Genomic DNA, 15,551 nt, shown 5'->3' with positions numbered 1-15,551 from the left:
GGCAGCATGGGGCACAGGGCAGCATTGGGTGCAGAGTAGTGTGGGGTGCAGGCACATGGCGCACAGGGCAATGTGGAGTGCAGGCAGCATGGGGTGCAGGCACGTGGGGCAGACAGCCGTGGGGGGACTGGGTCACTCCGCACAAAGCGTCCATTCAGGGCCACCCCGCAGCAGCAGCACCCGGCCCCTCCGAGTGCCACCCACGTGGGGTGCGGATCCCTTCAAGTAAACCCCTTAATTCCGGGGGGCACGAGGGGTGGCCTTGGGCGCACGAGGAGGTTTAGCCCGCCTTTAAGCAGTGGGATTTAGCCGGAGGATCCGGTGCCAGCACAGCATGGGAGCTTTCGCAAGCCCCGTGCTCAGGGGGAGCGGGAGCTGACGCTGCCGAGTGAGGGGGAACAGGTTCGCCCAGGGCCAGGGGCCGTGGGGAGGGGAATAACCGGACCTGGCTGAGAGATCCCCAAAGGGATCCGGCCACAACACCTTGGGGTGGGTCCCCTTGGGGCTGCCACCCCTCCCGAGACTCCTTTTCCTGGGACAAATCATCCGCGTGGTGGTGCCAGGGGTTGCGCGTGAGTCTGCCGAACCATTTCATCTGCGATGAGCAGGATGGCCAGGATGACAAGGTGGCCAGGGGAGCACAGGTCCCCTCTGCCACCCCCATACAGGGCCGTTGGGTCTGTTCAGGAACCCCCACGCTGACAACGTGGCCCCGTCATGCACCGTCTTGCCCGCTGGGCTGCAGACAGAGGTCCAACGAGCTCTGGGAGGGAGCTGAGCCTTGTGCCAGCGCTGGCGTGGGAAGGGAATGGGAAGTTCGGGGAGGTCTCCCGTGAAGAGCAGCGTGCGGTGTTCCTGGCCACGGCGGCATCGCTTGGGGTCTTGGCACAGGTTCGAGATTTCCCTTCCTGCTCCCCCCTGCCCTTCATCTGGAGTCTCGTGCCTTCCTCCTCCTCCCTCCCTCGCAGCAGGGTCTCAGCTCTGTTTGCAGGGCAGCCCTGTGGAAACCAAATCCGTAAATCCCGGTGGCATTACAAAATATGCCTTGTGTAAGCCCCTTCAGTCCTGCTCCGGTGCTTAGCCTGGCCCCACCACCTCCCCAAAATCCCCATTGTGGTAAGAGCCTGGCCGAGCTCCTGTCCTGAGCCTGGGGATAGAGCCATGCACAGCCCCATCCTCACTGTGTCCTCACCCAGCTCCTGCAACGCTGGGCCCAAAAAGAGTTAAGGTTGCAAGGGCTGCCTTGCCCCACACGGTTTCAGCACGCTGGGATGCAGACACCCCAAAAAGCCTCATCCTGCTGCACCCAGATGCGGGCTCAGCGCGGTCCCTGCTGCATCCCGGGGCTGCCTCCCTCACGCATCCGTGGCATCACCCTGGGGGTGGAGTGGGTTCCCAACGCTCCGAGCCGACAACCATCACTTGAGGGCATTATAAAAACACCCCATCTGCCCACAGGTTTTATTTTCAAAGCTGAAAGGCGTCCTGTATGGATGCTGGTTTGGGTGGCCTCGTCGGGGAGGAGTTGGGGAGCCCCGAGAAGGATCAGCCCCAGGAGCACCCTTTGCCATGGACCCATCCCCACAGCCGGACCATGCCCATGTGGCCAAATTCACAGCAGGACCTTGCAAGGCTTTTTGGGGCAGAAGCTGGGGAAGCGACCTGGCCCAGGGGATTGGGCCGGGGTGGCAGGCTGCCCATTGCCTCCTCTGCCCCTGCCCTGCGCTAATGAGCGAGTTACACAACGAGAAGCTTTTATACTTCATTAATCGGGTCCGGCATGCCAGCCCGCCCCTCCACGCACGCTCCGGCCGGCCGGTGGAGCCCCGGCTCCCTCCTTCCCTCTCCTCAGCTGCCTTTTGTAATGTTTTAATGGGGTTTCTTGCCTGGCTTGTGCTGATTTAATTACAAAGCTGCAGTGAGTTGATGCCTTGTGACGGTCTAATCCCAACCTGGTGACTCTACAAAGCTTTCGCCCGGCTTTCTTCCTGCTCCACTCCGGCCCTGCCGTCCGCGCGTCCATCTCTGCCCCTTGCACTGACCCTCTGTGGACGGCTCAGCCTTTCCTTTACCTGGTGAGTACCTGCGACTTCTTCCACCCAAAATAACTTTGCATCAGAGACTGTAATCCAGCTTTCCCTTAACCTGTCACCTCTAAAGCTGGGATTGTTTTCAGTTCCCAGAAAAAGGGGAGGCCCACCCCTTTCCTGGGCGCTGGTGGGATACAGGATGCCCCTGAGAAGTGATTGAGCTGGAGCCAGGCATCCGTTGCACAGCCTGGGCTCGGAGCCGATGCTACAGCCCGGCAGGGTCAGGTGCTGGAGGGAGGATGAAGCCAGGCTTCCTCCTCCTCATGTGTGGGAACAAGGTGTTTCACCCAGACAGCATCAGAAAGATGCCGAGAGGCTCGTGGTCCAACCTTGCAGCTGGCGATGGGCTCTGGGCTGAAGCAGCAAGGGCTTGAGGGTTTGGGAAACACCTTGGGCTTAATGGGGCAGTGGAAATAAAAGGCAGTAAAAGCATGAGCTGGCTGCCCACGTAGCCAAAGCTGGGCACTGGCCTCTGCCCATATGAGGATGGTCTGGGATGACTGGCTGGCTGTGCTCGTGGGCTTGGGGGTCCCCATGAGATGCCCCCAAACTCCAGCGGAAAGGCAGAGCCAGAAAAAAAGGATGAATGTGTCAGACGATCAATACTCACAGTTCTAAGCTGATTTTGCAAATGTCCCTGGTGTTTCTCAAAGCTGCTCAGACTCTGGCAGGCAGGCAGAGATGCAGGCAGTATGTGATGGAGCTGAGGATGGTTGGGGTGTCCCCGCCTGAGCAAGAGGGGCAGGAGGTGGGGCACAGGGGGGCTGCAGAGGCTGTCGGGGTCCTCACCGCTACTGATTCCTCCTTCCCTCTCCCAGTGTTCTGCGGCCAACAGAGGACAGAGGACATGTCTGCGGTTGTGAGTACTGCCCCTGCACTGCCCCGTCCTCTGGGTTCAGCATCCCCTCCCCGCAGCGCCGGGATGGGGTGAACCCCACACACCTCTCACCCCCATCTGCTCTTAGCCGGTGGTGGGGAGCATGCAGCCCATCCCCATCCCATTGCATCCCCTTGGGTGCAGGCATGGAGGCTCTGCCCTTCGCCATAGCCCCTCATCCAGACCAGTGGTGGGGCAGGGAGTTGGGGGGCTGACTGGAGAGACCCCACATCCACTCCTTGCCCCTAGACGGGCACCTTCCGCATCGTCTCGGAGGAGGAGCAGGCCCTGCGCACCAAGCTGGAGCGCCTCACCACCAAGGACCACGGCCCCGTCTTTGGGAGGTGCGAGAAGATCCCCCCGCACACCCTGCAGAAGGTGAGGGCGGCTGTGGGGAGCACCTGCTCCTTCTCGGGGGCCAGAGGAGACCCCCGATGGGCTCTCGCGTTGTGGGGATGCGCTTACTGCAGCGGGTCTCTGAGTAGGGGACCTGGGTGACCCTGCCTTCCCCGCACTGGGATGCTGCAGTGAGTGAGCACCACTGCACACCACCCAGCTTTTGGGTGCCTAAATGACCCCTGGGGTGTTTTGGGATGTGTGGCGGGCATCACTGAGCCGGACCCTGTCCTTGCTCCCCCCCAGGCGAAGGATGAGCTGAACGAGACGGAGGAGCAGAGGGAGGCGGCGGTGAAGGCGCTGCGGGAGCTGGTGCAGGAGCGGGCGGGCGGCGAGGAGGTGTGCAAGGCAGTGGCCGAGAAGATGCAGGGGAAGGATGACTCCTTCTTCCTCCGCTTCATCCGTGCCCGCAAGTTCGATGTCCACAGGGCCTACGACCTGCTGAAAGGTGGGGAGGGGCCCCGGGCTGTGAGAGCAGGCAAGGATGGGGGTACACATCCACCAGCAGCTGGAGCTTTCCAGCCCTCCAGTCTGGGCTGTGCTGGCAGAGCAGGACCCTGACATGGGAAGGGGACGAGGAGAGAGGATAAACAGAAAAAAGGCAGGGCTGGGGGCTTGGGATGCAGGGGAAAGTGTTGGGATGGGGAAGGAAATAAATGAGCGTGGTGCCAGGCATCCCCCAATGCCAGGACAGTCCCATTCCTTGCTGTTTTACTGGACAAAATGAAAGAAAAATATGTTTGGCAGCGGCAGGCTGTTTCGTTTGTGCAGCGAACCCAGCTGGTTTGGGCTGCATGCCCTTGAGACCTCCATGCCCTATACACACCCCTACGTACCCCTGTAAGGAGCTGGTGCTGCGCCCACCCTGATGCTTCTGTGCATGGTGCCTGGTGGGCTCAGCAACCCTGGGACCCACACTGATGATGACCCGTAGGGATGGTGGGGGAACGAGAGGGCAGCCTGGGGGGTGGCTGCCTGCAGGGACCTGCCTGGCCCTGGTTCCGCTCCTCTTTGTGTCAGCATGGGGCATAATGAGTTGTAATTACTAGCGCTGGCTCCCAGACGAGATGTTTTGTTCGCCTGCATTTATCCAGGACGAGATTCCTTATTTCATGCCAGCGGGGTGCCAAGGGAGGGGAGCTGGGGAATGTCACCCAAACAGGGAGGAAGGGGAAAAGGGAAATGAGGGGAAAAATGACTTTATCTGCTCATTGAGGTGTTGGAGAGAAGGCAGGCATGGGAAGGCCCCGGCACGGGGAGAATAACACCGAGCATTCTGGGGCCAGGGCTGAGCTCCTGTCCCAACCTTTGCTGGAGAAGACCTGACCCATGTGGACGCTGGGCACAGCCAGTCCACAGCTTTCAAGCTCAGGACCAATGTCTTGCCGTTGCCAGCCCACCCCATCTCTGGCGGCTCCCCCAGCGCTGCCCTGGCTTCCTGAGGCTGGGTGAGCCGCCGTTGTCCTCCTCGATTTCTGCCTCTCTCCAGGCTACGTGAACTTCCGCCAGCAGTACCCCGAGCTCTTCGACAACCTGACCCCCGAGGCTGTGCGCAGCACCATCGAGGCTGGCTACCCCGGCATCCTGGCCAGCAGAGACAAGTATGGCCGGGTGGTGATGCTCTTCAACATTGAGAACTGGGATTACGAGGAGATCACCTTTGATGAGGTCAGCCCAGCCCCACCGCAGAGCGGTCCCACTCCCGGGCTTGCCCTGCTCGGCACGTCTGAACACAGCATCCCTTACGCACACATACACCTGTGTCCACACACAGCCTCCAGCCATCCAGGCTGAAGCAAGTCTGTAGCCCTTTGAATTTATCCTTCCATGGAGCATGGGAGACCACAGTCCATCCCAAAGGATACCCCTTCCTTCCCCCAATGTGGTGCAAGGTGCAGGCCAAATTCGGGATGTGCATCCCCCAGCCCAGGTAACACAGGGTGAAGAAAGGCACCACGCCATTAAATCAAGGTGCTTTAGAAAGGAGGGACCTGAGGGCAGAGGAGGAAACTGAGGCACGGGACACACAAAGGGCTTCTTGGCAAAGAGGCCTCCAGGTATGTAACTCACAAATTCTCTCAGCTCCATTTTGTGCTCAGTTCTGAATTGGGTCACGACATATCATTGATGCAGATCTGAGATGCACCTGACTGGAAAGGGGAACATGGTGGCTGTTGAGCATGCCCCAAAATGCCCTCCCTGCTGTGAAGTCCTGGGGCTGGCTGTGACAAGCAGGCTGGAGCCAAGCGGACTCTGGCTAATACTCAATGGGACTCTTCCTGGGAACCTCCTGGGGTCTATGGAAGGTGAGACCTAATACCAGACCTGCTGTTTCTCCTCTCCGTCAGATCCTTCGTGCCTATTGTGTTATCTTGGAGAAGCTGCTGGAAAATGAAGAGACCCAGATCAATGGGTTCTGCATCATTGAGAACTTCAAAGGCTTCACCATGCAGCAGGCATCAGGGATCAAACCCTCTGAGCTCAAGAAGATGGTGGACATGCTGCAGGTGAGGTGGTAAAGTCCGTGCCCAAGAGTGTCAGAGCAGGTCCTGGGGGAGCAGAGAGCTCAGGGAAAGGAGCAGGCAGGGCTAGCAGGGTTTGCAGTTTCCGCCACGCTGACACCAGAAGAAAGCATCATGGAGACGCTGTTCCCCGTCACACACTCCTTCTCTTACCAGCTAATTGGCTTAATCCTGCAAGGTAGATCATATTTTTTCCAGTCCCAGGTCCCTGTCCTCTCAAAAGCCCAACCAGAAGCAGTACTACCATTCCTTGCAGCATCCTAAGGCATGGCCTGGAGGCCTTTCCTCACCACCCTCTCAGCCAAGCCTGGTCCAGGCTGGATGGAGACTCACAGGCATTCCAGGATTTCTGCCCTTGGACCAGAGGCCAAAGACGCTTCGCTCTCTCCTGGGAATGAGGACAGCAGAGATGCGGTCCTCCTTGTGGCGTGGGAACAATGAACCATCTGGGAGGCTATTCAGCTTCCCTGGCACTCCTGGGGCTGGGTCGGAACAAGAAAGGATCTGTCAAAGAGAGAAGGGGAGATAGGGCGAGGGAAGCCATGGCAGTGCCGGGGTGTCCATTGCTGCCTGCCTGGCTCCGCATGGCCATCGGCCTCTGTAACCATCCATGTCTGGGTTTGGGATCCTAGGACTCCTTCCCAGCGCGGTTCAAGGCCGTCCACTTCATTCACCAGCCTTGGTACTTCACCACGACCTACAACGTGGTCAAACCGTTCCTGAAGAGCAAACTGCTGGAGCGGGTGAGTGTGGGAAAGGGACCAGGAGGCAGAGGCACATCCCTGGGTGAAAGAGAGCAACCGGGAAGAGTTGCCCTGGTCCTCTGCTGAGGGTCGCTCCCATGTCCCTCCAGGTCTTTGTGCACGGGGAGGAGCTGGAGTCCTTCTACCAGGAGATCGATGCTGACATCTTACCAGCAGACTTTGGCGGCAACCTGCCCAAGTATGACGGCAAAGCCACTGCAGAGAAGCTCTTTGGGCCCCGCATTGAGGCTGAAGACACGGCTCTCTAAACCAGGGCCTGCTCCCCCTCCCCTGTAAAATAGGATCAGAGGTGGCCCCCTAACCCCAGCCACCTCCTGCCGTAGCTTTGGTTGAATGACTGCTCGTGATGAGGCACTCTGGGCGCGTTGCTCCACGCCTGTCCCTCCCCTCCCCAAACCTGGCAGCGGGCTGCCCGGCAGCTCTGTCGCTCCCAGGCAGAGCACCCTTCCCCTGGGAGCCAGCAGAGAAAGGAGGTCACCAGCCCTCTCCTGCAGCATGCCCTGGAGCTGCGGAGGGAGGACAGGACAGTCTCTGCTCTGGGAAGGGAGGGCTACAGCGAGGGAGAAATAAAGTGTTTAACAGCAGAGCTCTGGGGTCCCTTGTGGCATGTGGCAAGGACCAGGGGTGCAGCTTTTCGGGCACAGGCGCTGGCTGCGCCGCTGGTTCTAAGGAGGCCAGGAGCATCAGGGCTTGGTAGGAAACCCCTGTCCCCTCATCGTTGACTACCCTTTGGCATAGCAGCCAAGGAACTCATTGTCTCCATCCTCCATGCATCCCAGAACGAGCCCCACCCCTGCCCAAGCAAGAACCCCCAGTTGTCAGTCATCTGCTCTAACCAGCAAAAACAGCCCAAAAAATGCAAACAAGAACCCAAGCAGGGGCCCAGGTGGAGCTGGCTCTGCCTAATTCCTGCTCAGCCAGGCAGACAGGAGGAACAGAGGCTGCAGCAGCCACTAAGAGACAGATTTTAACCACAGGACAGTGAAAGACAAACAGAATATACCCTCCTAATTCCTTCAAAAGCCTCAGCACAGCTGTTTCTCCTAGCACAGCACCATGAGATGGAGCTCAGTCAGGGAAGCCCCACCAAAAGTCACCACAGAGGGCAGAGGAGGGTCCTCACCTGGCAAACGAGCTGTGCCTGATCCTAATGCTAATTAGCCCTTGCTGATGTAGAGTCAGCAGGATCAAGGTGGGGAGCAGGGAGGCAGAAGTAGCTGTGTCCCATGGAAGGTGGTTTGTTCTGGTTCATGAACCAGGCATCTCCTCCAAGGAGCTGATCCAATACCTGTTTCCAGATGGTTTTCTCTCTTGGTGAGCAGTAGGGCTCAGAGAGGAGCAAGGCACTGGTCTCTGCTTGGGTTTCCTCCTTCTCCACAAGCTGGTCCCACAGCATGCCCCCCCCGCCCCAGCTCTGCAGCTACCCACAGGCAACTTTCATCAGCCAAGCAGAGGACCAGACCCCCACCCAAAGTCAGCCGAGGTGGAGGGTGCTGACAAGAGCTGCATTCATCAGGGCACTGGCTCAGGCTCAAACCAAACAGGACGTCGGCTCGGGAGCTGTGGGGAGGATGGGGCCTCTGAGCAGGGGTGACTGGGGTTAAATCTGTTTTCTCCAGCTTCAGCAGCAGGTCTGGTCCATGCAGGGCGAATCCCAGCCTGAGGCTGTGCCAACCTTGTGCGAGAGCCCAGAGGGAGAGCGAAAGGCACCTCTGCTGCATTTAGCTCCTTGCTGTGCAGTGCTCTTCACGGGGCTGAGAAGCATCTGGAGCCATCCCAAGGAAATCACATGTGACAATCTTACAATCATCAGGCCAGTGCAAACACAACAGCACAGCTTGCTTGGGACACAGAGCAATTGCAGCTCACTTGTAAAAACAAAAAAAAGACAAAAAACCCCCCTATGCACAGATGGAAGCATCACACTGCTGCCTCCGGGATTTGGACTGGGACAGCCACAGCTCTTGGGAGGTCCCTGTGGCTGCTCACCACTGCTGGGACAAATAGTCACTTGCTTTGATGGTGAGACAGAGAAAAGCACAGCAAACAGAGCAGGGAACACAATCCATGCCAGCCTCAGCTTTGCCCCAGAGTGACTCTGACCAAGCCAGGAAGGAGTTCTGAAGTAGATGTTTATTGGGCATTTTGATTTAGCTGTTACAAGAGATGGAGCCCAACACACCTCCCACAGAGCAATTCCATTACAGGGGAACAGCAGTGACAGTCCTGGCCCCCAGGGCTCACCAGTCCCAGTCACCCTCCAGATCTGTCTCACTTGGTCTGTAGGTAAAAAAAACCCCACACACCAGTGAGCTCTTAATATCAGTCAAGTACTGCTTCTTGGCAAGGCTCTTCTATGCTGTAGGCTCAAACAAGCAGTTAACTCCTTAGATGTCAAACCGTCCCTAACAGAGATGCTGTTGTGTTTGTTTTTTTTCTGCCACCCACTGAAAGATTAGGAACTCCACTCACTCAAGTAGGGAAAAATAACAGATGATTGTTTCTGCAGACACACACAAGCCAAAAGCTTTACTGCCCGCTGCAGGAAAGCTGTCATTCCGGAGGACAGTCCTTCTGTATGCAGCAGGAAGGGCCACAGCTAAACCCTGGTCCCTGCTTCAGCCTTTAATCCCAGCACAGCTATAGGTCTGGCTCTGGAGGAGTCCTCTAGCCAGCAACCTAGTGATCCTGGGAGCTGATACAGGACTGTCAGAATCTGTTCTCATCCACCAGCAAAAATAGCTTTTTAGCATTTTCAGGACAGGCATTCCGTTTTTAAGCTGATGCCATCTCCATTCTCCACCAGAGAGGCATCAAAGACCTCTCTTGGCCACAAGACAAAAAGCAACTAAGAAAGGCTCGAGCATCACTAGGGCTTGTGCCACACCCTGCAAGGGAGAACAGAGGGAAGAAGATAAAGCCCAACCCCCAGCCTGCTCCCCAAGCTGAGCCTTAGGGAAGGCTGAGCCACCAGCCTCTGTCAACTGCCAAGAAAGCCACATGCTCCTTAGCTCAAGAGCCTGATAGACACCCCATGCTTAGCCACCAAGCCCAGCCCCAGCAGAGCGCCAGGGTGACTGTTAGATGCTTCTATATATAGCAGGAATTAAGACTGACTTCTCCCTGGAGGCTTTCTGTAGCAGCTCTGTCCTTGTTCTGCTCTGGAACACAGAGGCAGAGGAAGGCTCCAGCTAGAGATGACAGTGGTGGCAGGGGCTGGCACGCCATCCATAGTTGTTACATACAGCCTCTGTGCAGTCTTTGCATTTATCTACTTGACCCTCGCTTCAGCTTTCAGTGGGCAGCAGATCCAGGTCCTTGAGAGGTGGGCACAGGAGCACCAACTGTTGAAAGGAGTGGAAGGTGGAAAAGACACTCCCAACACTGCCACGCCTCTTGTCCTCCCCACCCCAGAAGAGGAGTGCAAGCTTGAGGTCATTCACATTTCCTAGAACAATTAGAGCCCTTGCATTTACCACTAGAATAGTCAACTAGTGGGTCAAAAAGTAGAGGCAACACCAGAGTTCAGAGATAGGAATCACTGACAAAGGTGGTCCTGCCTGGAAGTGAGGGAGCAGTAAGCCAGCTCCCACACTGCTATATACCACAGGGGTACAAGGACAGCCTTTCCCCAAGGCTGTCTTGGTTTAGTTTCTGTTCACTAGTGCTGCCTAATATCTAATGCCAATTCACATGTAAGGGCTGGGGCTAAAGGATCGCCCTTGTTCCTCTTTTAGCTAATCCAAATCCCATAACTGAGGGGAGATGCTAAGATACCCAGTTGCATTTTAATCAATATTACCTTGGTGACCCGATGTATTCCCACATCAGACAATCCTCTCCTCACTGCAGAGGAAGTGAGTAAGAAAGCATGGCTGCTTTGCCTGTCGAGTCACAGCTGGACTTCACCACCCAATAACATTGCACACAGTCACTACATGTAGCACTGACTTCAATAAGTTCTTTATTTTTAAATAAAGAAATCCCACTGAATCAAAGATAACAAAATTACAATTTGTTTTGCAATGATCTCCATTTTACATCACAAAAGAACAAAATTCAAAGAAAAAATCAAGGACACTGTTTTATATATATTTATATATATAATTTTAAAGGTAAACATCAGCAGATATAGAAAAATTGCATTGCTAGTTGCACATCTCCCCTGCAGCTGTCAGCTCCAGAGAATCTGACTCAGAACACAGCAGCAGAGAGGGTGTCTCAGTATACAAGCTTTTTCAGGGCAGCATTTAGAGTTGGTTCCAGAGTATAACCTTGCCAATTCAAAAATATTTTCATAGTAAACTGCTCACCAAGAACATTAGAAGTCACTCAGCCTGTTCTAACACAGCTGCATGGGCAAAACAAGGACACAGGTCTGTTCTTCCTGAACTCTCCACACACCTCTTCCACGTGGTATTTTCAGAGAAAGAGGTTATGCTTTCTCAGGAAGAATGTCTAGTGATCTGTTGCTCTGAATTATGGTCAAGCTGTCAAGTAACACAAGGAAAAAACATGCACCTTTGGAAAGCTGCTGACTTGGGCAAAGCAGTAGGGTTTGGTTATATCAAATACAAGTGGGTTCTGTTTGGCCTTTTTCTTTAAAGACTTCCCAGTTGGCAGGAGCCATGAGAAGGCTTGACATCCCAGTAGAGCTATAGTGGACATCCTAGAAGAAAGTTCTGTATCTAATCAAAGCTCTTGCATGACCAGAGATAGACAATGTGAGCTTGTCATCCAGGCAGAAGCAAAAAGGCTTTCTGTAGAGCCACCTTGTGGGGTCAGGCTCCTTACTGGCATTGAAACTACCTGGGTTAGGCAAGGCCATTGGGCAAGAAGGAAAGAAAAGCCTTTATCCACCAGTGATGTAGGATTGGAGCTTTTGGAGACTGTTACCAGACTTGAAAAAGGCTGTTCAATATCAGCAGAGCCAACCTGATAAATGCTGCCCTGGATTGCAGCGGTTGTGTCCATTGATTCACCAGCAAAACCAATACAGATGTTCAGAATAACCCTTCTGCCACAGCCTGGAAAGCTGGCAACTACTTTGACTCATTGATGGCACTCATGCCTAAGCTTCCCCAACAGCTGAGAAAGTCCAGGCCAGCATAACAGACACTCCCAGTGACAAAAGGGGTACTGTTACAAGGCACCCCTTGCTTGGGCTGGTGTTGCTCTGAGGCATTCTGAGCTTGGAGAAAACTCAGAAAGTCCTCATGCTGAGAAGGACTGTTTGCTTTTCACCTAGAAGCCATGAAGGTGACACTACTTTGAGTCACTATGGCTCCAGGACCTACCCAACCAGCAGACCCACCTAAGGAGTAAGGACACATGGAGCACGACTCAAGCCAGAAACAAGATGCTCTTCACAACAAATTACTTACACATGCAGAACAAGGCTAGGGAGTTTTCTAGTCTCTTGGAAAAAGGCTCCACTAAGCTCCAGACAGCCATAATATTTCCAGAAAAACTGAGAAGCAATCTAGGTGACTAAACTGTTTGGCAATTAAATCCTGAAGTTGCTATTCTCTGCTTTTTCTTTTGTAGTCACTTAGGCAATCTACCTCCAGCTACACTGCTGGAGAGTTAACAGACACAAGAACTTTGTGATTGTAAGGTAAGTCACATGTTAAGCAAAGCAAACCCTCCTTCTGTGACTCAATCCCTACTGCTAGAGGAGCAGAGGGCTGAAAATGACCCACTGCATATATACATTGTTATTTTAAGCCTTGAAATAGACTGTAGCTAGCTGTAGGCTGCCCACAAAGGTCCTTTAAGTTAGCACACACTTGTACAGTGTACATTGCCAGAGTTTCACTATCTAGTGTTTGAAAATTCATTTACTAAAAAGTAAAGCCCCCAAAACTGATAGAGCTGTTACTGAAGTCTCTAGATATGCTGATGTCAAGGGAGGAGGAGAAAAAGGGCAAGGCACCACGTGTCAAAGGGCTGTGGTCTAGGAACTTGTGACAGACCCATGACAGACGACACAGCTTGGCTAAATTCAGTACTGGAGATAGTAGTTCCCAACATCTTTGCTTAATGCCCTGCCATTGTAACCTGTATCTTCATAAACATGACTGCAGAAAAATACTCAGGAAAAGACTGCAGGGAAGTTCAAGTGTATGTCTCTACAGTGCAACTACAACACTCTCAGACCCATCTGAAAACACCTTCAATTTAGAAGCTAACCAAGGGACCATTAAAGATGCTGGCAGATCTGATGTGGTGGAAGCTGCAAGCTCCTTATGTTCAGCATGAGCAAGTCGCAGCTGCCCACCTACAAGCTTCAGATCTCTCTAGACATTGACAAAGGTGATGGTTGGACAACCCTAACCATCAAACAGTAGTAGTTCTGCAACTTGCTATCTGACAGAAAGTCCCTAGGGTTTATGTTCAAGTGCTACTTACATCCAGTGATGGGAAAGATGTGTGTATACCACATGAGACTACCGGGGGGGAAGAGCTCTGCTAATGCTTTTTCTAAATCCCAGTTTGAAACTAAACAGAGCACATGATAGATTCATCATGCTGTAATCTTGAACTGCATTATCAGACTATACTGTAACGATCTACAAGGGCACAGCTCAACCACCTCATGCCTTAACAAGAGATGAAGATGTCTTCACTCCTAAGACTTAAAAATTCAGATTGCATTTAAGATTGAGTTCACTGGGCAAATGAAGACCACCTACCTACAAGACTAGTATTGCCTTATTTTGGGAGAGTATTTCAGATTAGGATTGGACAAAGTTCCATGCATCTTGGCATACTGGCACTAGGTATCAGTTGCCAGTCACTGTCAGCAGCACGACTTAACACACAATTCTTTTCTTTGAAGGTCTTTAGACAACACACACTGCAGCTTAACTTTCTCCTCTCCCACTTCCCTAAGATCTCTTACGTTACTGCTGCAAGTCTGACATCACAAGTCTTGCCCTGAAAGCAGCATCAAATTGGATGAGATTGAGAGAACAGGGGTTTTTCCCACTGCTTCCACTGACAACAATGCTTAGTAAGCTGAACCTCAGGCTCCAGAAGCCTTGCCAAAACAAGCCATGACAAAAGCTCTTCTTCCCCAAACAGGTTAGAATTAGTTGGTCAAGTCAGAAGTGGTTTGAACAGCTGTAGATGCAAAAACAGGTCAAAGACAGAGACCTGTATTATTTTGGGAGTTGAGAGTTTCAGAAAGCCCACAGCATTGGCACTTCTGAAGTATGAAGGCTTGAGTTGCAGGGCAGGAAGGAGTATTCCTCAAAAAGACCCTCCAACTTTAAAGCAAAACATCTATTTGATTAGACAAAGCTACATCTCCTGTTGCTTTGAAAACTGTGCAGTTGCTCACCTCATCTTAGAAGACTTGCTTAAATACAGGTCGTTGATTAACTGGCCATCTCCTATAGTGAAATCAGCTTGAAATGAAGGTACATTTGATGAGAAGATAGCTCCCTCATACATTAGAAACAGAAAAGCCTGGTTCATGAAGCATGACCTTTACAAAAAAGAAGGAGGAAGATCCCTCCCGCCTCCCAAGAAAAAGCTTCCCAGGACAAAGCTCTGCTTTCAGAGGGACTGGCATGACTTGGCCAAAAAGCAGAGGCAACACACTTGCTTCGCCTCAGCATTAACCTTCCCAGACAGTACCAAGCCAGTTCTCGCTCTCCTGACTTTCACATTCTGGGACAGTCAGCTGAACTGTTCTGCTAGTCTGGGGTCCTGGGAAGGAAGGCAGAGCTTCAGCTGCTTGGGGAGCTGGGCAGAGAACCCCTGGCTTTTGATAAGGCTCTCACGTTGAAAGCAGATATTTTGCTCTCAAAGAAGGTAAGATGCACACTGACCTTTCTTTCATAGGTATCCACATGTCTGGTCATATGATGAGCTCTTGACTTCAACAGCAGCATCAGTACCAAGAACAACTTCTGTTCCTCTAGAGCTGTCTGAAGTTGATATTCATCTCAGCACAGTAAAGCTGGATTGAGGAAGGACACACGAAGCACAGGCAGTCTTGTTTCCTCAGGGCAGACAGCCACGACCTGTGTAAGCTACAGCTATAGTATACTATGAAAGTCAAAACACTTCTGAAGTTGTAACCCACTGGAGATAAAAAACGTATCCCCCTACACACCTAAATTCATACTGTATCTATTTGATGTGTACACGCTCCACTTCTGTTGAAGCAAGAAGATATTTAAATCATATCCAATGAATATTACATGAACAGCTAAAGCAAAAATTTGAAATAACTTTTGCAACATATTTTAGCGATATACACAGATGCAGTATGAATAAGAGGGTAACAACACAGAGACAACATATCCACCAACTAAGAATATCCTTGCTAACTGATGCCCTAAAATAGTTCTTAAGGAACAGCCACAAGCATGACCAAGTCTTACTATAGCTTTACCTGGTCACATCTTTCCTTTGATGAAAAAGGGAAATCTGGATTTACTAACAAGGAGAATGTGCAGATACCCACAGTTCATTGTAACAGGCCAACGTGTCTGGCCTAAGGCAAATGAAAGGAATTTCCTGATATGATAATGCACCTTTGCTACAATAGTTAATTATTGCTTTATTAAAACAAAAACTCACCTAATCAACCTACTGAAGTTCAGGGACAGGGCTGTCCAGAAGGCTTGTTCCCCTGTATCACCAGAATGAAGTCTTGCAGCTTGTTTCACCCTTAAGCTATAAAGTGCCTGGAACACAGACCAAGGCTGAAGCAATAAAGTGCTAACTGATGTGGGAAGTGTGACAGGAGAAAAACTCCACTGACACTGTGATAAAAAAATCCTAAGGATGGATTAATGAGACTACAATATTGACAGAACAAACAAATAGAGGAAAAAAAGAGAAAAAGATTTTGACCACAAAGTTTCAGTCTCCAGATTGTCATGGG

The 15,551-nt window shown here is 52.5% G+C and overlaps 1 protein-coding gene across 1 annotated transcript; it reads left to right on the top strand.

Annotated features, from left to right (window-relative positions):
* Positions 1 to 2,937: 2,937 nt before the first annotated feature.
* Positions 2,938 to 7,040, top strand: RLBP1 (retinaldehyde binding protein 1; the record flags this gene model as incomplete). Its single annotated transcript, XM_082005058.1, has 7 exons — positions 2,938 to 2,949; positions 3,217 to 3,345; positions 3,610 to 3,811; positions 4,853 to 5,031; positions 5,712 to 5,870; positions 6,518 to 6,628; positions 6,739 to 7,040. 7 exons carry the CDS (start codon positions 2,938 to 2,940, stop codon positions 6,895 to 6,897), a joined length of 951 nt encoding a protein of 316 aa, XP_081861184.1. The 3' UTR covers positions 6,898 to 7,040.
* Between the last annotated feature and the right edge of the window lie 8,511 nt (positions 7,041 to 15,551).

This window comes from Phaethon aethereus (genome assembly GCF_964289735.1).
Source record: "Phaethon aethereus genome assembly, chromosome: 12".
In the NCBI taxonomy this organism is placed as follows: domain Eukaryota; kingdom Metazoa; phylum Chordata; class Aves; order Phaethontiformes; family Phaethontidae; genus Phaethon; species Phaethon aethereus.
Note: the sequence above shows the minus strand (reverse complement) of the source record. Positions and strands in the feature narration are given on the sequence as shown.